We start from the raw sequence: 22,705 nt of genomic DNA on the forward strand, positions 1-22,705 counted from the left end.
AGCTTGTCTCCGGAAACTATGAACTTAGAGTAATAATGAAAGTTATACAAGTGTTCAGGTCTCTCGTTCACAGGGTTGCTAGGAGTCATCGACAACATGATGACACTTAACAACCACCACCACCACCACCAGAAGTTTAGGTTTCCTTATGATAAAGTTGCAAAAGCTAACATAAATGATTAGAGTTTTAAGTCTGTGACTGAAATAGTAAGTTAGCAAAGCTGCTAATACCAGTTAGTGCATGACACTGAGAATCACTATTTGCAGTTACATAAATGCTGTGTTGCAGAAAATCCATTTTCAAACATGAGACCACAGAGAGACATAGAAGGGGTCCACGGTGGGGATAAAACGGGAAATACTACTCAGAGCAACTGGAATCCCAGGGAAATCAAAAGTCCTACAAATGCCTCCCGCCCTGTGAAAAGCCGAGATGAGGCTCAGAGCGGCCAGGCTTTCAGGACTGTGCTCAGAGGGCTAGCTGGAGAAAACATTTTTAAATGTAAAGACTGGGATTAATGACCACACTCTTTTCTGCAGAAACTGAAAAATAAATGATTTTTTAAAGTTTTGATACAGAAGTGACTGTCAAAGGTTTCTTGGCCTATGTCTATGGAGAGTTATGAAACTTTAACAGTGTGTCCTCTCGACACCTCCGAGGAGAAGTCACAAGACAGTGACAGAGGTGTGGAGATCGGTGCTGGGTGGCACTGGCAGGGAGGGAGGGAAACAGAGGAGGCTTCATCTTAACAAAAGTGATAGTGGCTTGTGGGACAGATTAAAGCAATACTAACAAGTGGGCAGCTTCCCAAAGTTCTAGAAATATTTCTTATCAAAGTAAGAATTGGACAAGGAAGGGTCTACCTCTCTTATATTAAGAAACTAAAATGGTGTGGTGGCTTTATCAGACCAAGAGGAGAAAAAGGGAAGAAGGGAGGAAAAATATCAAGTTTCTCATATTTTTTCTATTCAAAGTGCTTACCATAGAATTGATCTTAAGGGGCTCTTTTTTGGTACCATCAGACCTATAACTGAAACAGAGACACAATTTAAAAGAGCCTTCTAATTACACAGTCCCAAACCCTAGCCCACTGTCACTGAGCTGATTACAGCACACGGCGACCCCAGAGGGAGAGCAGAGCTGCCTCGCAGGATTCCCAAGGCTGTAAATCATCCAGGAAGCAGACCGATGCAGCTTTCTCCCATGGAGCAGTGGGTAGCTTCAAACCACTGACCTTTTGGTTAGCAGCCTAGAGCTTAACTACTGCACCACCAGGGCTTCTTTCACTAGGCATAACACATTTCATATCTGGCTTTAATTTCTAAAAATCAAATTGATTTTGTGCTTTTAAAACAGAAATACTACTAGCTGCTTCCCAGTCTACTCGACGTCCTCCTAGGGCCGAACTGAATTCCCAGCTGCTCACACAGCTCGGAAGCAGTGTGTGCTCCCGTCAGATTGAGGTCAGGGTAACACACAACGTGAGCAGAGATATCCAGCCACTAATGAGATACTCAGATACTGAAGCTTTCCACTTCCGAATAGTGGAATACTTCTTCTGTACGTGGTTTACCTCTCTTATCAGAGCAAGAACATCAAATCTGAATCAGCTTTGACTTGATCATGCTATTAACACACACAGTGTCTTCATCAACAAATCTAACGAGTTAACAGTTTTAAGAGGATGGATGTTTGGAAAATTAATACAGTCAGAGCAAATGAATTCTGAATTTTACAAATTGTTTTGGGATAAAAGTCAAATAAAGCTAAAAGGTGACAAAAAGAATGGGTGGTATGTTTCTTGTCTAGGGGAGGGGGCGATACAATTTTATCTAAAAATTGTACTTCACTCACGCAAAGTCTCCTCCAAGTGTGCAAACCAGCTGAGCTCCAAAGACACTCCACAGAGAAAGGCCTCCATGCTCCCAGGTCACCATAACGACACTGTTGTCAGGAGACCATCGGATCAATTTAACAGCTCCAGTTTTGTTCCAAACATCTGGAAGATATCATGAAAGGAGGTGAAAATAAATGACTGTTTCAGAAATACTTAGCATTCTTTAGAGTTTCTATCTTTTCTTCCACAGAAGCAAAAAGGCAAGATTTTAAATAATAAGATGAAGCCTGCTCACTCTGGGCAATTAAAAATTAGTAAAAATTAATAAATAGGTAAGGTGGGTGAGAGGAAAGGCAATATATAACAAGAAATCTGACTAGACCAAGTAATTAATGAACTATATTAATTTTAATTAATGTTATAAAATATTTATGAATGAATGAATGAAAACTATTGATTTATAAGCTTTCACGTAAATAAAATAAACATGGGGAAAACTCAGTAATGCCTTCATGAGATCTAAGGACAAATTTAACACTCAAGTGGTTGATAAGAAAGGAAAACCATTTCTAGCTACTTCCATTTCTGACTACTTTTAGACTGCATAGCTAGCACTGAGCATGATCCAAGGTATTTGGCTTTGGGCAGGACAGGTCTTATACATAAAATCCATCCTGAATGAGTCAATACTGAATATGAAGGTACTTTGCACTATAAGGTCCTTTGAAATATAAAGCGTATGTAAAAACGCAAATGTATGCTACACTGGCAAAATCAAAGAGATTTAAGTTCAAATAAACTGCCTTTTAACTTTACACATGAGGCACCAGTACACTCCAATGTGAGAATGCCAGGTATTCACTCACATCTTCTTTTATCTAACAATGGTTTTTTTTCTTTTTTAACTCCAAATACAATTAATTACTAAAGGAGGAAATGTCATTGTACAGTATTACAATCCAAGTTTCGTTAATGCAGAGATAAACATGCCAGTATCTCCCACCTGAAATCCAAAAATATCTATAGTATCACTTTGTTTAAAACTAGAATTCTTCCATTTATAGCTGCTATGGTGGCCCAGTGGGAAGACGCTGTGCTGCAATCCCTAAGGCAAGTGATTCCAATCCACCAGCCGCTCTGCAGGAGAAGGATAGGCAATCTCCTCCCATGCAATTTATTTCCTCTGGAAAGTCATTGGCTCTTCGGATTCATGAGTTTTCAAAACTCCGTTGAATACATAAGTTGAAAAAAAAATGTGGGTTCTAAAAACCCACTGGATCTTTGGAGCTATGAGTCAGTTCCAATTTGATGGCACACAACAATAAAATTTTGAAATAAGTACATTTATTACAAAGGGGAGATACACACATTTTAGCTTGGTAAATAGAATACAATCCCCCACCCCACCCCTTTGCCTAAGTTTCAATCCTCACGTTATCATTTTAAACCAACAGTCAGGAAATAAGGAGATATGCTACACTGGGAAAATTTGCAGTTAGACCTCTTAAAATTATTGAGGAGTAATGATGTCAGTTTGAGGACTAAGGTGTGTCTGATTCAGGCCCTGGTCTTTCCGATCACTTATATGCATCTGAGAGCTGGACAGTGGATAAGGATGACAGAAGAACTGATGCATCTGAGCTGTGGTCTTGGAGAAGAGCATTGAACAAACAGATATGTCTTGGAGAGGGTGCAGCGGGAGTGCTCTTTTCTTTTTATTATTATTTTTGTGTGAGTGTACCATCAAATCAGATCTGACTGGTACAGGAGGAGATTGTCCCTCCTTCCCTGGCAGAGCATCTGGTGGATTCGAACTGTGTGCCTCTGGGATTGTAGTTGCAGCTCCTTGCCACTAGGCCACCAGAGCTCCCCGGGAGTGCTCTTTTGATGCAAGAATGATGCTCTGCCTCATACTTTGAGCATGTTACTAGGAGGGGCTAGCCCTCAGAGAAGGACATGATGCTAGGAAGGGTGGAGGGTTGGCGAAGGAGAGAAGACCCTCACCCAGGTGGACTGACGTGGAAACTGTCGCAGTGGGCTCTTGCATGTTAGGAAGTATGAGGGTGGCCCAGGAAAGAACAGGGTTCAGCTCTTTGGTCATAGGTCGCTATGAGTCATACTCAACTCAACAACCCCTAACAGCAACAATCCATGATCATTATGTACATAAGAGAGAAATGGTATGTATATACAGAAGAAATATCATATCTTATTGGCACATTTCACATTTTTCCACGAAAGGGATTTAAGACCAAACTAAAAAGAAATCTTTAAAATCAAATTGAAGTTTACACAATTAGAGCAACTAAGGGGTGAAAACACAACAAAATGAGGCTTGGCTGTGTGGTTAACTGTCGGCAAGGCGCTGCTGCCTCTGCAGACGTGAGACTGTGCTCCCAAGATCACACAGAAGCAGCTGCACACCGACACACCTGGAGCATCTAGGTAGAAAGCTGATAAAAACCTACTTACATCTACTCCAAAGGGTATGCACTAAAATGTTAATTGTGGTTATTTTCAAGGGTCAAGATTATGGAAGAATTTACCTTGTAAAAATGAACAATCTGATGATTTTCACAAAGAGAAAAAGAAGTTAAATGTAATTCACAGACTTGGTGTCAGAGCTGAACTTCCAGATAAGAAAAGAAAGTTCCCAGAAGACAAAGGAGAAGAGAAAGTGAAAGGTGGACTGATTAGTGGGTGAGTGAAGGCAGCAGGAAGAAACACACCAACAGAGGCTGGGACGATGCCTGTGTGCCTGCTGCTTGGCCCTCACCCCTGAATAAACAGGACTTAGCATGTTTCCTCTGCATGAAGCAGAATGTGAAGGCGTTAGACACCAGGGATGCAAAGAAGCCGGAAACGAAGCCAGTGGAAAGTGGCAGAATGCCTTGTGTGCCACATTAGTAGACACTGCTCAGTTAATCCAACATCATTTCCCATGCTCTCTTCCTTGCCCATCTCTGCCTTGAAGGCTGGGAAAAGTGATTACTTCCCATACTTTCCTCAAATCTAAGAACCCCATGAGACCAGCTATGGCTTAGATGTTAAGTCGACAACAGCAGACAGGTGGGAGTGCTTCTGGAAAATCATTCTGCTTCTGTGATAAAAAACAGAAGTTCCTCCTTCCTCCTTGATGCAGATGCAGCAGTAACAGACCATGAAGAACAGAACAGATGAACATAAGTGAAAGCTAACTTTGGATCTCTTGCTATTTTAAAAACAAATGCTATTTGTTAAAGCCCTAAGAAGTTGGACTTCCTGCTACTTTTAGAAAAAGGATTTCTGGTAACACAGTGAGCGCTGTGGACACTGGGCAGTAACACATGGGACTTGTGGACAGAGGGACTCACTGATGGGTCAGAAAGCCACATGGTCCTGTCACTGCTGTGGAGTCAGCCTTTACCACAGTACAGAGCTACAGTGGGGACTCCATAGGGTTCGTAGAATGAATAAATGAAAACTGAATGGGATAAGAGTTGACAGGAAAACATGGACAAGGAATGCAGGAGGTAACACTTCGAGAGCTACACTGAGCACGGAGAAGACAGAGGGAGGGCTCCGAGGCATGTGACAGGGGCCTCTCCTTCTTGCTCACAGAAAAGGCACAGAGAACGCGTCAGCAGGTTCTGACAATACCTCATCAGGCATCATCTGACTTAATCCATCATTTGCTACATAAGAAAGTTACCAAGAAAAGGCCTCACCAGGGTACTGCTTTGCTGTCAGCTCCAGTTTATGAGACAGCTGCATGGCGCCAGTGGTGTTGTCTATCGTGTAAACTTGCACAGAACCACTGTGAAGACAAAGTTGAAGAAAATGGATTTAATGAAAAAGACAAAGACAAATATAAAACAGCATGACAAGGGAGCATCATGCTTGGTTGAGAGGGTTGTTAACGGAAATAAAACCATTCTGTAAAAAACCTTGAAGTTATATATGTGAACAAAAGCCGATTCAGCAATTTCAGCCTCGCAGGCTGTACTTGGGCTGCTGTCTGTGACCAACCATGTACGGCAGAAAGGCACTTTCCACCCTGCACGCTCCCTCACTTGCTCCTCTTGCTCCAGTGAAGCCAGTACCGTGTTAGAGAACACAGCCATGCCCAACAGCCTCCCGGCTGGGCGGCAAGGGAGCTCGTGGTCCCAGCCAAGCTGAGAGCGAACTGTGGCCCCACTGAACGCTTGACTCATAAAAGACTTTGAGCCAGAGCTCACCAGATGACCTAGCTGCTCCTGATGCTCAGAAACCAAGATAATGAATGCCTGCAGGCTTACAACAAATACCTCAGGACTACATACTCATGCGTGTGTGTACATATAAATGTAGACAGATAAAGCATCCATGGGAAAATATATCTGGATGTAGGTTATAAATGGTGTATTAGTTTCACTAAACTTTCAGCTTTTCTATCGGCTGAAATAGAAAATAAAATTTTAAAAAGTAGATGAAGGTTAACGACGTTTTCATATAAGGATCAAGGAGCTGGTAAGATAGGTATTAGCACAGGGTCTCAGTGAGGCAAGAGCCAGCAGAGGTGAGCCCAGCATTAAGTCTCCTTGTGCTCTGACAGCAGATGCTGAACATGGTAAACCTGATTTGCTGTTTTCATAGCCTCAAAGAAGGCAGGAGAATAAGAGTGGAAAACAGATTGACATTTATGTACATAAGTATAAACATACACATTCCCGAAGACCCAGTAACAAGTGACTTAAGTACATCTTAGAGACACTCTGATTACACACACACACGTGCACTCACACAACTGTAACTAGTATCATTTATTCTACTAGGCCAAAACCCAAACACCTGTCAACAACAAAGTGGATAAAGGATAGTATGTTTGTACACTGGCGCACGATTTAAAACTTAGTCCAAACAGATGAATACATTAGACAGCTACTAGTAAACAACACAGCAGAATCTTTTTAAAAGAGTGCCTATACATACTAGGTTCAAAATCAGGTAAAACTCAACTGTACTTATATTCTTCAGGAAGGCAAACATGGACAGTAAAACTACAGAGAAAAAAGAAGTGACTGATTACACAAAAGGCAGTCCTCGGCTTCCTTTAAGGGAATGCTGGAGGATGAGAAGGGAGAGTAGGATCTGTGAAGAGAAGGGGACAAGGGTCCAACTTCTCGGAGGCTGGCAACGCCTGACTCAGTTATGAACAGATGGGAATTAGAAATGTTTCTAAAACTGTGACTATCTGGATTATACATATTTGTGAATGCTTCTATTTCACAATAGTTAAGAAGGATATTTACATACTTTCTGCCAATATAGTTTAAAAAGTATATGGATAACTGATTTAAAGATAGAAAATATAAATCCTCTTACATCTACTTTAAAAAAAGGAATTAATAGTCTAAAACATACCCACAAAGACAACGCAATGCCCAGTTGGTTTCAATCACATGCTCAAAGATAAAGAGAAAATATAAAAAGAGGGAAAACTGCTGAACAGGAAACAGCCTAGGCATCCAACAGGGAGATTAAGAAAAAAAAAAGAGAACATTACAGGCCAGATGCACTTGTGAACACGGGTTTTAATGTGACCAAACCCAAGTTCTAATGTGTGATATTTTATATTTATCAGCGCGTGCGTGCGCGCGCGCACACACACACACACACACACACACACACACGTGTGTATACATAGTATGAATCTAAAACATTTGTTTTATAGGTGAGCTTTAAACTTTGTTAATGAAGACATACCCAAAAATCTAGAGGTCTTAAGGACAAAAGATTCTGCTTTTAAAAAGAAAAACTGAGCACATTAGAAAAACAGATCTATCTAGAGGAGACTCCAGGAGAGAGACCCATCTGGAGGTGGCTGTATGTGGAAAGAGCATCCCACGCCGTCCCCAGAGTGGAGTCTCGCCTGATGTTACACGTCGCTGGCTAGTCCTGCCTTTCTACTCTCCACATCTTCTCATTTTTGAAAGGAAGGCAAGGGGTCAAGTTATTCATATCAGGCAAACGGCACCTGAGTCCCTCTACATCCTCTTCTAAACAATAAAGGACCTAAAACTTTAAGTCATTTACTCTTTCTTCACTGACAAATTTAACTTGCTCAATTTTCTAACTCTGCAGAAAAATCTTTTCAATAAAATTGTTCTATCTCCAAAATTTGTTCTTTGTGGTCTCCAAAATTTGCTGTTAGTATTTGCTTCATTTTGAAAAAAACTTGTTTTTTTTTCAGGAAGCTATAATGGGCATTATTAAATTTTTTATAAACTGTAACAGGCATGATAAAGTTTACAAGCATATGAAATACATCTTGTGCTTTTAAAATAACATCACTTTTGGCAATAACGCTTAGAAAATAAAAAAAAAAAAAATCTTTAGCAATTACCTTGCACAACCAAATGCCATTAGTCGATACTTGTTATTTACTGCCACGCAAGTTCCATCAATGACGTCTTGCGGCCAAACTCCATGAAGCTGCTGTAAATGAAAGGAGCAGTTTGGTCCTACCCAAGTAACCAGTACACATAAAGAACAAAATAACTAGTGAAGGAGTAGAAAGAGGTTCTGAAAATGGATAATTGGGGTGGATGGGGGGGGGGAGGGGGCGCGACCTATTGTTTTACTTCAGTATATCTCCTAAAACTATCTGTTTATTTATACTCTATAAATTATGGATTGATGTAGTAACTGGGGTGATGGGGGTTCTGTACAAAGGGTTGCTATATGTCGCAGGTGACTCAATGGCACATAATAACCACAACATACTATGACAGGTTTGGAAGCAGGAATGGCATCCACTTCCTAAAGCACATGCCTCTGGAAATTCTATGAACTTTGATAAATGTTGATAGTTGTAGAGGGGCTTTCAGGCCTTTTGTTCACAGGGTCGTTATGAGTCATGCTCAACTTGAAGGCAATCAACAACATATGATAACTAGTTTAGATTTAAAATTATTTAACCATCACCTTTAAAACTCTAAATAAATATGGAAAACAGGGGTGTGCTTTAATAAGGAAGGAGTAAAACTAATGAATGCAAAATAAAAGAAACGCCCCAAGACAGGAGGCATACCTCTGCGGTGAATCTACTCGACACTGGTGTGATAAAGCCCACCTTGCCGTCACTGAACACAACAGCAAACCCATCGAGTGTGGCACAGTATTCCATGTCTCGGATGTACACGTCTGCAAAGTCCAGGAACGAGCCTGCTGGTGAGAAAATAAATCCATGAATCACTCACTCTCATTTTGCTTGAAACTCCTGTAAGGAGAGTTAGAAGGGCAAAAATAACAAGCTAGGGACTAAGAACAGTTAAATTCCCCTTTCCACATAACAGGTAGAGGCACAAAACCACTCTCCTTTGTGTTATTAATTCTAAAGCAGAAAAGTCAATAACTGTCCATGGATATTATCTTACTATTCTCCATGATAATATCAGTTACCTCAACTATTACACACCAGTCCCCTCTACACAGACCGTCACCGACCTCTAGATGACTGCAGGTCCACGGAAAACGGCACTGTGCAGAGATTAATGGCTTTCCTGCCATTTGTCAGGCCTTCCCAATGAATAAGATGCAGAAGTCCATCAGAAGTAGCAACCAGGAGGTCTTCCAGCACAGACTGCAAACTACAGGGAACAAGCAATCTAGAGTCAATTCACAACTGAAGAGAGTACAGTGGGAAAGCAGTGAGGGTGAATAATCAGGCAGACATCGTATGTCCGCTATCCAGAATCTCCACTCTTAGGAGCCCTTTGCTGATGCAAGTAAGGGTGATGACCTGCTTCCTGCTGGGACTGAGGATTATATCCATATAAGAATTCAACAGAGAAACGGCAGGAAGACCCTTACAACTGTCCAAGGGATGGCTGATGATTACGATAAGAAACCAGTAAAGACGTTTAAGAAGTTTGCCTGCAATGGCACTGTACTTGAGCATCCAGAATATGGAGAAGTAATTCAGCTGCAGGGTGACCAACGCAAGAACATATGCCAGTTCCTTGTAGAGACTGGACTGGCTGAGGACGACCAGTTGACGGTTCATGGGTTTTAAGGGTTCGTGGCTCACTGAAACTGAAGGGAGGATTTCCTTGCAATGAGTAGAAAATTTCCCTTCTGTCCCTTGTCACAAGCTTAAAACTTCACAGCTTGTATAATGTAACCATTTGGGGTCCACTTTTAACTTGGACTAGTGTAACACTTTCATGCAATAAACTGAAAAGAGCCCCCCCAAAAAATTCCATTTATCTGGAATTTATAATTTTAGTTTCTTTTTAATAAAATTTTTATTTTATACTGGTTTACTAACAAGGTTCATATATGTTGTTTTTCACACCAGATCTTTCCCAGTTCCTTTACTCATCCCTCCCTCCACCTCTCAAACTGTAATAGGGTTGCACAATTTATTTATCATTTTAGATTAATTTTATCTATAATTCAACTTAGAACCAGAGATTCTGTGAAGAAATAAAGGACAACAGGCAGCCCTAGTTACAAATTTGATGACTCAGGCTTAAAATTAGAAATAGGAAATACAAATTAGAAGTAGGATAAATGAAAGCTGTCAAGAAAGAAAAGAAGCAGAGAAACGATAAAAAGAGCCTAGAATTGAAACCAGGATGACAGGCTGGAACCATGGAGCACAGAGGTTAGCAACGCTCTAGGACTGACCATCAACAGAACTTTCTGCAGTAATCAAATGTTCTATATGTGGTGGCTGTGCTACCGAAATACAACTAGTGAGACTTAAGGACAGAATTCTGTATTTCATTTTAATTAATTTATATTAGACTAGTGGTTACTATTACCAGACAGCACAGCTCTAGATCAATGTGTTTCTAGGGCATCAATGAGTTTCAGCCATTCAATAAACATTCACTGAGTCCATACTCTGTGACTGGTCCCATGCTCCTTGTGGAACATCAGAGGTGAACAGCTCTTCCTTTCAAAAAACCTCTCATCTAGGTGTTGAAAAAGAATTAGCAGTATAATCTCAGAAATAAACATCATTTGCAAAGATATGTTAACATTTACTTCCCCACTACTGGACCCAGAAATTGATGGACTATCAATTGACAGGTTTCAACAGATGCAGCCCTGGACATGCTCACCAGGCTATGCCAAGAAGTCCGAAAGACCAAATAACTAGAAGAGATTAATATCTGTTCTCATTCTCACAAAAGGTGACCTAAATGAATGTGGAAATTACTGAATAGTATTACTATCACATGCAAGGAAAACCTTCCATTATTAAAAAATGGCTAGAACAGTATACTGAGAACTGCCAGAAATTCCACTCCTAATGTCAAATGGATCGTGGTAGGAAGCAGAGAATACCACAAGGATGTCTGTGTTTTATTGACTATGCAGAGACATAAAACTATGTGCATCACAACAAACTATGGCTAACAGTGAGAAGAATGGGAATCCCAGCAACAATTCTTTGTATTAAAGCAAAACCTACACATAGACTAAGAAGCAAGGGATTCTGCTCGATATAAAATAAAAAAGTGTGCATCAAAGCTGAATTTCTTCTCCATATCTATTCAGTCTGTATGCTGAGCAAATCAATCTAGAAGCTGTAGATTATGAAGAAGAATGTGGCATCAGGATTGGACGAAGACTCGCCAATCAACCTGCATTATGACACAACCTTTCTTGAAAGGAACTCTCACTACAGAAGATCAAAAACTACAGCAGCCTTCAATATGGATTACATCTCAACACCAAGAAGACAAAGATCCTCACCAATCACAGTCAAGAGATTAGTCAACTATATTAAGTGATATTAAAAAAGCATAAATTGAAAAAGTCTCATGAATATAGTATCTACCTACATATTAAATTTCCTTTCATATTTAAGAAAGTATTTTCAAAATATTCCTATCCATAATTGAGACAGTTTCTTTAATGTTTTTAATTTATAAACAAATTCTTTCATTTTCTGGGCAGCTGGCTTTAATGAGTCGTTCCCCAAGGGAATAATGAAGTCTTTATTATGTTTGTTCTCAAATATAAAAGTACTGAAAGGAATAGAATAAGATGTTCCCTTACCCAATTCTACCTAATAATCATCACTGCATTTGGAATAAATTAAAAAGTCCCAATTTAAACAAGAGTTTTAGACGTTCACCTTTAAAAATATGATTTATTCTTTCACTTCAAATGTATATCTTAGGGACAAAAGTGTGTGTTTCATATGATGAGGAGGGAGTGAACATTTCATTCTCTAGACCCAGGCTGGACTTCTGGGCTGTGGTAACTACTTCCGTGGTGTTAAGGTTTATTGTTCAAAATGGCTTCTCTAGCCATAGACTTTGCCAAGCGGATGGTTGAGAATACATGAATACGGTGTGTCAGCCTATCCACAGGGGACTGGCTAGTTTCACCATGAAATTGGGCAGATTCAGGAGGAAATTTTGAGAATCCCACCACCAGCAAAGCAGCAGCAAGAAAATGCAGCATGATCTCCAGGGCCAAATATTCTTGTGCCAACTAGACCAGCAGCTGTCCCTGACGGACTGGATTTTGCTACTAACCTGAATTACAGCCCTCTGACTTCCCCAATATGGCTATTTGTGATCTGTGACCTATTCCAATGCATTCTGGACCCAGCAGAACATTAAGATTGGTGCTGAGGCGAGTAAAAAGTGGTGCGGGAGCGTGGAGGGCATGTCTGACCTCATGAGAACTGGTTTTGTGTTGTGGGTGCTGTCAACAGGGATATTGTAGAGATAGTAGAGGTCAGATACAGTGGTTCTCATGCAGCTCTCGCTCCTTTTACAACTCACCCGTAACGTGTACTCTGAGCTCTGGTGGCCCACTAGTAAGAATTAACGCTGCCACCCCTATGGTACATGGTTCAAGTGCACCGGCTACTCTGAGGCGAAAAGCTGTGTGATCTCCTCCCCAGTGATTCACTTCCTCTGAAAATCCCCATGAAGAATTGGTTCCTCCTCAACAGCACAGGTAACTCTCTACAGGTAACAACTACAGGTACTCTCTGGCCTTGATTAGTAACAAAGTTTGATGCTTAATGTTAGTTATAGTCATTCTTTAATAAAAAATGAAGAGATGTTTACTCTTGCTCCTATAAGTTACAATATTAACTGCTATTCTCAACTCTGACTTTTAGTTTTGATAACAGGAAGCAAAACAGTTGGTTATAAACCATAGGAATCATTTCTTCACACTCAACTAAAATCTGAACAGAGAAACTCTAAACCCCTTTCCAGCAAATTCATGTTACAGGAGCCAGCTCTTAGGTGTTCCTGCGTTGGCTAAAACTAAGCAGGGCAGGTATCCTCCATGCCAACAGAGAGAAACCCTGCCTGGCCCTGCACCATCCCCACAAACTCTCCTATGTCCACGCCCAGCATTGCAGCCACTGGGTTCACTGATCTCGTTGGGAGCCTTCTTTCTTTAGCTGACTCTGCTTTTCCAAGCATGATATCATTTTTCAGGGACAGGCTCCTTCTACCAACATGCTCCAAGTACACAAGGCAAATCATTCTTGTTTCTAAGGCACTCCAGCTTCATTTCCTTAAGCCAGATTTGTTTGTTCTTTCGCCCTCCATGGTACATTCAATATTCTTTGCCAAAACTACGATTAAAAAGCATCAATTATTCTTAAATTGTCTTTATTCACTGTCTAACTTTCACATGTACAGCAAGCAATCAAAAACACCACGGCTTTAAACACGGTCACGTACCAGTTATAGGAGGTAGTAACATTAAACTGCTTTTGAAATTCAATTTAAAAAATATTAGTGACTTGAGAGAACTTTAGAGATTCTCAACCACCAAAAAGAGAAGACTAACAAACAGCAGCTAACAGGTTAAACTTCTCCAAGATAGTAGATCGATCTTCTCTACTTAAAAGCTCTTTTCTCTCCTCTATGTCCATGCACTGTTCAGTTCCTACCTCCAGGTGGGGCTAGAAAGCCATCCTTATGTGGTTCCCATGGCTTGGTCCCACAACCAACCAAAGTTCCTTGTGCGTTAAAGTACAACCTTGAAAAGGATCGCCATGTACAGATAAACGAAATCCGAGGTGACAAGTAACCTTCCGACAAGGATCTGAACTCAAACTGATCACATTTAGGCAAATAACAACAGGGCACAGAAAGCTTTTCTTAGGCAAATAACAACAGGGCACAGAAAGCTTTTCTAATGACAGTAAGTTAAGAAAGGATGGACTGAAAGATAACAGCCGCCCCTGGCACAGTTCTATTGAAAGAGGTATAGTGCCATTTTGTACTATTCTAATAACAACAACAAAATGTTGAAAGAAGCCTTTATTAGAATTGTGAATCAGAAAGGTTTTAAGAAAATCTAAGCATTATGCTCATGTTCTTCAATATATTAATATACTTCATTCACACAGCTCCATATTTAGGGAGTACACAAATTTGGCTTCCAGCCTGTGCTCCAGCCACTCAGTTCTCCTAGCCTACATATCCTTTTAGAACCAGGCATATTCATATATAGACAACATCTTCATTCTAAAAACAAATGGCAGTGCCATGTTGCTGTCATTGGGTGTGAGCCAGTGAACTAGAAACCTCGCCCTCTCCTGCTCTATCCTTACCGTCTCCACCATGCTCAAGCCTACGGGCGCGGTCACCATGTCTATCTTACTGAAGGTCTTCCTGGTCCTCTATTTTCCCTAGCTTGACGCCTTTTTCCAAGGACTGATGTCTCTTGACGACATGCCCAAAATAGCTAAGACAAAGTTTCACCATCCTGGCCTATTAAGGAGCACCTTGGTTATGCTTCCTCCAAGATACTTTGTTATTCCTTTAGTAGTCCATGGAATAGTAGTTAATACTCTTCACTAATACCACAATTCAAGAGTATCAATTCTTCTTTGATTTTTTTTCCATCCCCTGTCCAACTGTCACACGTGTTAAGAAGCAAATAAAATGTCACAGCTTGTGTCAGGCCTATCTTAGTCTTCTGATTATCGTTGCTCTTTAGCACTTTACGGGGATCCCTTCAAGACCACAGATTTCCCTAGTATAACACATCTTTTGATTTCCTGACTAATGGAAACCCTATGAACTTGGAGAAAGGATGAAAGTTACACAAGTGTTCAGGTCTTCTGTTCATAGGGTCGCTATGAGTCGTCTACAACTCAATGGCACTTAACAACAACAACAATGGTGCCATGAATGTTGATTATGGATCAAAGTAAAATGAAATGGCAGAAAACCTCAATCTTTTCTTCATCTATCATGATGTTTCCAGTGATGAGAAAGTTTGTTTTCCTGAAGTTGAGATCTCACCCATACTGAAGGCTATATTCTTTGAACTTCATAAGTGTTTCAAATTATTTTCATCTTCTTTAAGTAAGGTTGTGTCATTTGCATACTTGGCATGCCACTAAGTCTTCCTCCAGTGCTGAGGATTCTTTCCATATAGTCTAGCTTCTCAAACCAGTTGGTCAGCATACAGACTGCTTATGCATGGCAAAAGGACACAACCCTAATGCATACCATTCCTGAAATTAAACCATATTGTATCCCTTTGTTCTGTACAAACAATAGCTTCTTAGTCTACATACAGGCTCCACATGAGCATAATTAAGTGTTCTGGAATTCTCACTCTTCTCAAAATGTTCCATAATCAGTATAATCCACACAGCCAGTTCCTTGCATAGTCCTTTAAACATAAGCAAACATCTTCCTGGCATCATCAGCTTTCAGTGAAGAACCATTTGATATCAGTTCCTCATTCCACTGTCTCTTCTGAAGTCAGCTTGGATTTACAGCAACTCCCTGCTGATAGACTAGTCTGGTCATTTTTAAATTATCTTCAGCAAGATTTTATTCGCATGTGATATTACTGTTATTGTTCAATCATTTCTGCATTCTGTTTGATCACCTTTTTTTGGAACAGGCACAACATGGATCTCTTCCAGTTAATTGCCCAAGCAGCTGTTTTCTAATTTCTTAGTACAGACAACAGAGTATGTCCAAGGCTCCATCTACTGGTTGAAATATCTCTACTAGTATACAACTATTTCCTGAAACCTTGTTTTCTGTCAATGCCTTCAGTGCAGCCTGGACTCCTTCCTTCATCATTGGTTCTTGATCACATGCTACCTCCTAAAATGCTGAGCACGACCAATTTTTTTTTAAGTAAAGTAACCCTGTGTATTCCTTCCAACTCCCTGAAGCATCTAATATCAACTGATGTAAGCCTACAAGCCTTTGCTCATTCTGGGATCATCAATAAGTATGGCTGGATGGTGGGGCTGAAAGGGCCACACAGATGGGGCTAGAAATCTTCACAGGCTAGGACAGAGGCAGGAACAAGCTAGATGGAGGGTCCCCACCATGAAGACCACCTTGCTCCGTCAAGAAAAGAAATAATTTGTTCTTATTGCAATTACTTGCTATGCAGAGAGCTCTGGACAATGACGAGGGATGACAGAAAGAGAGTTGATGCTTTTGAGCTGTGGTGATGGAGAAGAGTACTGAATATACCATGGACTGCTAGGAGAACAAACAAGTTTGTCCTAGAGAGGGTTAAACCAGGCTGCTCCTTGGGGCAAGGATTCTGAAGCTTCATCTGACATACTTTGGATATTCTGAAAGGCAGGATCAGTCCTTGGAGAGGCACGTCATGCTTGGGAGAGGGGGAGGGACAGTGCAGGAGAGGAAGGCCCTTGATGAGATGGATCCATTCAGTCCCTGGTATAATGGGGATGGGTGTGTCAGAGACAATAAGACTGGCAAGGGATAGAGCAGGGTTTAGGGCTGTTGTACAGAGGGTCTCTATGAGTTGCAGGGGACTCAATGGCCCATCACAACAACAACAACAATGAAAGTGAAATGAAACAGAATTACAACGGTAACTACAATAGGGCTGACTCACTAAATACTAAGTTGAGGCAGAAGGCAGCGTCAAGGAGGACTTGCATGCATCTGCAGAGCTCACAGGACTGGACGGATGGACTATGCTTCTAATCACAGGACCAGGGCAAAATTGAGCCAGCAACACAGTCCAACCCATGGTACACACCATGACTTAATTTCCTCTCCCATCTAGCCACTGACCACAATGTTTCCCAAATGTACAATTAGGTGAGAAATGCTACGTAAGCCAAACAAGACACAGCAACATGACAAAATCAAACAACTGCACAAGTCCGTGTATGTATACACACACTCACACACATATAGAAGTTTCTGTATGTATATACACACTCACATATATACAGAAAGTTTCAATGTTAAAGTAAAATCACAGCTGGTATTTAAAAGCACTATTATAATAATTTAAAGATAATGATGTACCACCTATAAAACTTCAAATGCCTCACAAGTGTTAATTATTTCTAAGGTTAAAAAATTCTGATCTTCAGTGAAAAGAAATAAAATCAAATTCTGTGATGGTCGTATGGTGACTACAAGCTAGAGCCAGGAAGGACAAACAGAGCAAGTCAACATCAATCACTGACCTCAACGAACACAGCACTAATGGCTGTGATCAACCAGCTACACGTTATAAGCAATGTCAAGGTTAACAACAGTACTGTACCTCATGACAGGTGCTTGCAAATCCAGTATTTTCTTCATCTCTAAGTTTAATGCTGGAGCACACTGCTCTTCCTTAAAGTGGGGGGTTCCCTTTGTTTGTGGACTTCCTCTAAAAGAAATAGAAAATCCACGGTTAAGAAAATACAGTAAATTTCCCTCCACTAGTAGATACACAACAAAATAAGGTCAGTATAATGAGGTTAAAAACCAGGCATTTTTCTTTTAGATTTTCAAATGAAAATCATCCCAGGTTCCACTACAACAGACATATCTGTTTACCAAGTGAAAGGAAGTATAACATAAGGGAGAGCAGGAGAAATTAAAAAAAAAACTTGGGACAAAAATCTAAAACGAAAACCCTGGAGAAGCAGCAGTCATTTTGTTTAAACAACTTGTTTTCGTTGTTGTTTCTATGTGCTGTCGAATCGCCTGTGACTCATAGCGACTCTGTAGAACAGCACTAAACTCTGCCCTATCCTGTGCCAATCTCACTATCTCCGACAAACCTATCCTCATCACCCCAGTCACTGAATCAATCCATCTCATCAAGGGCCTTTCTCTGCTGCGCTGTCCTTCCACCCTCCCAAGCATGACGTCCCTCTCCAAGTATTGGTCCCTCCTTACAACATGTCCAAAGTATGACAGACGAAGCTTCGGAATCCTTGCCTGTAAGGAGCTGCCCAGCTTCACCCTCTCCAGGACAAACCTGTTTGTTTTCTTAGCAGTCCATAGAATATTCAATACTCTTCTCTAGTGGTACTTTTTTTTGGGCCACTATGAAAAATACATATTGGTGTACATTATAGTGTATGTCCCAAGGGTCCCGATATCTCATAATTGATTGCTCTTTCTCAGGTATAATATATCTGAAGAAACAATCAATTACAGTAGTTTAAGTCATGATTGTTAACCAGAGCTGCTAAAACAACTAATTGGCTGTGTATATATACACCTTATTTTGAAAAAGGAGCTCTGGAGGCTTAGAGGCCAGAAGCTGTGCTGCAATACCGAAGGCACATGGTTCAAGGCCACCAGCCGCTCCAAGGGAGGATGGACAATCTCCTGCTCTGTGATTAACAGCCTCTGAAAACCCACCAGAGTGTCAGAGGTGGGTCGATTCTGACTCAACGTTTATACCATTAACAACAACATATTAAAAGCATTTAATGCTATTATAAAATGAAGTTATAGTCAGTAGTAATACTTTATCATGAGAGTAAAGCTATGTCTGTAGACACCTGGAATTTCCAACTTCAGAGTAAGTAAACGTTGCTGTCAAAGTTTTTGAGAACAATTGTTTGATACCTGACTCTATTTCAGTCTTGCCTTCAATGAAGAGTTGTATATTTTGGCAATTTTCTCAAGGTTTTGTTATTTTTCAAATTCTAGTTAATTATAAGACCCCAATCTTACTAAACCAGAATGCCTTGCTTTTTCTCTAAATATTTAAATTGTTTCAGAGGTCCAATGAAGGAAAATTAATTTTAACAATGCAAAAAGTTGCCTAGGTGATAATAACAATTGTAACTTATTGAGATCTTACTAACTACAGTTCTTTCTCTCATTTTATAGAAAATGACAGAAAGCATAGAAAGTAATCTGGAAAGTAATTTTTTACAAAGTCATTGCTATTAAAATGTAGAATCAACACTGGAACTAGGTCTCTCACTACCATGACATATTCTTCTCCACAGTCGTAAACTGTTGCTGTATTAGGAAGGATGGGCTCTATGAGGAGGAATGTTGCATCAGGATTGGAGGCAGACTCATCAAAACCCTGCATTATGCATATGATACAATCCTGCTTGCTGAAACTGAGGAGGACCTGAAGCATTTGCTGCTGAAGGTCAAGGTCTACAGTCTTCAACATGGGCTGACACTCAACACCAAGAAAACAAGGATTCTCATCACTGGGCCAATTGGCAGCACCATGACAGATGGTAGAGAGATTGAGATTGTTAACAATTTTAGCTTGCTCTGATCCACAATGAACACTCTTGGCACCAGCAGTCAGGAAAATAAAAAATGAACTGCATTAGGAAAATCTGCTGTCACAGGCATCTCCAGAGAACTGAAGAGCAATGATATCAGTCTAGAGACCAAGGTGTGTCTGATCAGGCCATAGTCTTTACAACTACTTGCTCTGCTTCAGAGAGCTGGACAATGATTAAGGATGACAAAAGAAGAATCAACGTCTTTGCATTGTGGTGCTGGAGAAGAGTATTAAACAGACCATGGACTGCCAAGAGAACAAACAGGTCCATCTTGGAGCGGGTGAAACCAGGTTGCTCCTTGGATGCAAGGGTTTTGAAGCTCCATTTCACATCCTGGGCACATGGCCAGGAGGGACCCATCCTTGGAGAAGCACATCGTGCTTGGAAGGCTTGGAGGGACAGTGCAGGAGTGGAAGACCCTGGAGTACATCTCATTTAGATTGATAGAGTAATTGGGGTAGGTGTATCAGAGACAGTGAGACATCGTGCTTGGAAGGCTGGAGGGACAGTGCAGGAGTGGAAGACCCTGGAGTACATCTCATTTAGATTGATAGAGTAATTGGGGTAGGTGTATCAGAGACAGTGAGATTGGCCTGCACCTACTGAAGCTCTGAGGACACAGTGACTCCCATCAGACTGGTAACAATCAAGTGTACCTGAGCAATTCCAGAGGAGCCTTGAAGGAACCACAATGGTGACTGTTCTTAATATGTAGTCAAATATTGGAGACCAGACCAGATATACAGAAGAGTCACTGTCCAATTAAACTGAGAGGGTGCTCATGCCAACAAAGTCTACTGTGCAGATTTCACATGTTTCAAATGTTAATTAAAAGAACAGTGTGGCTGAGACTCTATAGAAGTGGGGAGAGAATAATAAACTTCTAGACTGTAACTGTTATTGTTGTGTACCACTGAGTTGGAACGGACTCGTAGCAGCCCTATGACCTACCTACTTACAGCACAATATCTTTATTCACAAATTTTCCTTGACAACTGAGCACATTCTTCTAAATACTCATGACTTTGAATCCATTCATTTTCTTGACATTTGTCACTTTATATTTGCAATGACTTTAAAGATTTATCCAAGCATCTTGTATCTCTTCAGTACCTCAGTATACCACAGCCTCTTACGAATGAGAGCAGGCATATTATAATTATTAGATAGATGGTGATGGAAATCCCATTCAAGATTCCCAAATCTTCCTGTGATTCTGGAATGTGCCAGCTTGATTTAGGGAGTGCTGGTACTCGTGGGTGAACCGCTGGACCAAGGGGCTTTTGGGCCTCCAACTAAAGGTATGAAAGGTCCAGAACTTTGGAGAAGAGAAGAAAGGACCTTAAAGGCTTCTTTCCACAAGCTCTACACCTCATATTTTATTATCTGCTGACAACACAACTACTTAATAAAATATAGAAAAGACATTTTCTAAATGAAAATTTATCAGAATAAAATGGAAATAATGCTTAGATGTCCTTAAAAATACTCCAGTGAAAAAAGGATTGAAAATTGATCGCATGGATCAATACCTAATCAAACATACCAAATCAAACCAGTTGCCATCAATCTGATCCCAACTCATCGTGACCTCACATATTGCAAAGTAAAACTGTCCTTCCCAAGGTTTCCATGACTGATCTTTTAGAAGTAAATTACCAGACCTTTTTCTGAGGCAGCTCTGGGAGGATGTGAACTATCAGTCTTTTGGCTGGTTCACTTAGAATGTAAACATTTGCAGCACCCAGGGACCCGTGATGGGCACATAGGGCTTAATTTCACTCACCTATCAGATTAACTGCTACTGAATTAGTCCCCCCACCAGAAATAACAAGAAAATGGAACATGATACATGCCACATTCAGACACTGGATAACGGCATCGTAAGAAGAGAAACCACCCCAGTTTCCTGCACAGGGCACTTTCAGGAATGCCTCAAAGGGCAAGAGAACACAGTGTGGTATGGCAGTCTTGCTAACGGGAGGAGCAAAAAGGTAAAGTTTAGGGAAGCTGAGAGCACGTTCCTGGGATGGAGGACCATCAGCTCTAGTTCACACAGGAATACCACAGAAGTGGGCGCTAAGCAGAAGGACCAGGACCTGCAGAGGTTCCCCAGGCTCGGTCAAACAGGCCAGGGAAAGAATAACTTGCAGGGTTTTAGGATGAACAACTCCCAGAGTTCCCAGAAGACTGTCATTCTGACCAGGCAGAGTACAGAGACCTGGTCAAAGACTCCGAAAAGTCAGTAGTGACCTGGGAATGACTTCATGTTAGCAGCTGAGCTAAGACAGGAAACAGCAAAGGTTATACTGCACTTAGGAGAGCATATATAACCAACCCTCAACAGGACCAAGAAGATACCTACATGTCCTAACTGCCACTCAAAATAAGTGTCAACAGTCCCTAAAGGAAGAAGACAAGATTTGAGATACTTGCTACTACGATGTCCAACATCCAATCTACAATTAGGAAACATGTGACATGACACAGCAAGGGTACTTCTGGATCTTTCTTTACCTAAGAGATAGGAATCCTATTTGGTAGTGAAATGGGATTTGAAATCTAAAAAGACATGATTCAAAATTTCACTCTCTACTCTGTACATGTCTCATTGCTTAACTTTCCCCCCAAATATCTTTATGCATTACCATGGACTGCTAGGAAAACAAATAGATTTGTCCTGGAGAGGGTTAAACCGGGTGGCTCCTTGGAGGCAAGGATTCTGAGGCTCCGTCTAACTTACTTTGGACATGTAGTGAGGAGAGACCGGTCCTTAGAGAGGGACATCATGCTTGGGAGGGTGGAGGGACGGCGCAGGAGAGGAAGACCCTCTATGAGGTGGACTGATTCAGTGACTGGGATAATTGGGATGGGAGTGTCAGAGACAGTGCGATTGGCACAGGACAGAGCAGAGTTTAGGGCTGTTGTACAGGGAGGGTCGCTATGAGTCGCAGGCGACTCGACGGCACATAACAACAACAACAACATCAATTGCTGCTGAGTCAGAACAGACACAAGGCTGACCCGTAAGCAGGTTTACAGAGGCTGTCAATCGCAGGAGAGGAGACTTCCCAGGGCTGCTGGTGGATTCAAACCACTGGCCTTTGGGTTGGTAGCACAACCCCCTGCTCACTCGGCCACCAAAGCTCCCTATTCATGCATTACTACTGTAAAATGACTTAAGTGCTGTAGGCCAGTGTTACTGAGGGATCAGCCATTTCTTGGATCCAAGAGGAGGACAGGAGAGTTGAGAGGGTAAGCTTTAGAGATAAGATGTTTGACCTCAGTTTGGAAACTAGGGCAGATGGCCCGCTTATATAAAGAAGATAGCAGAGCCACATCCCTA

At 41.0% G+C, this 22,705-nt stretch overlaps 1 protein-coding gene and 1 pseudogene across 1 annotated transcript in view; one reads left to right on the forward strand and one right to left on the reverse strand.

The window, feature by feature from the left end:
• The window catches only part of KIAA1432 (KIAA1432 ortholog), a 96,651-nt gene that overhangs the window by 22,032 nt on the left and 51,914 nt on the right, over positions 1-22,705 (reverse strand). Inside the window, 7 exon segments of the mRNA XM_006903579.1 lie at positions 983-1,031; positions 1,856-2,000; positions 5,546-5,634; positions 8,203-8,294; positions 8,890-9,026; positions 9,306-9,448; positions 17,367-17,474. Coding sequence (XP_006903641.1) covers positions 983-1,031; positions 1,856-2,000; positions 5,546-5,634; positions 8,203-8,294; positions 8,890-9,026; positions 9,306-9,448; positions 17,367-17,474 — 763 coding nt within the window.
• On the forward strand, positions 9,538-9,873 carry LOC102857057 (annotated as a pseudogene).

This window comes from Elephantulus edwardii, unplaced genomic scaffold (genome assembly GCF_000299155.1).
Source record: "Elephantulus edwardii isolate Elephantulus edwardi_28Jun2011 unplaced genomic scaffold, EleEdw1.0 scaffold00014, whole genome shotgun sequence".
Classification (NCBI taxonomy): Eukaryota; Metazoa; Chordata; class Mammalia; order Macroscelidea; family Macroscelididae; genus Elephantulus; species Elephantulus edwardii.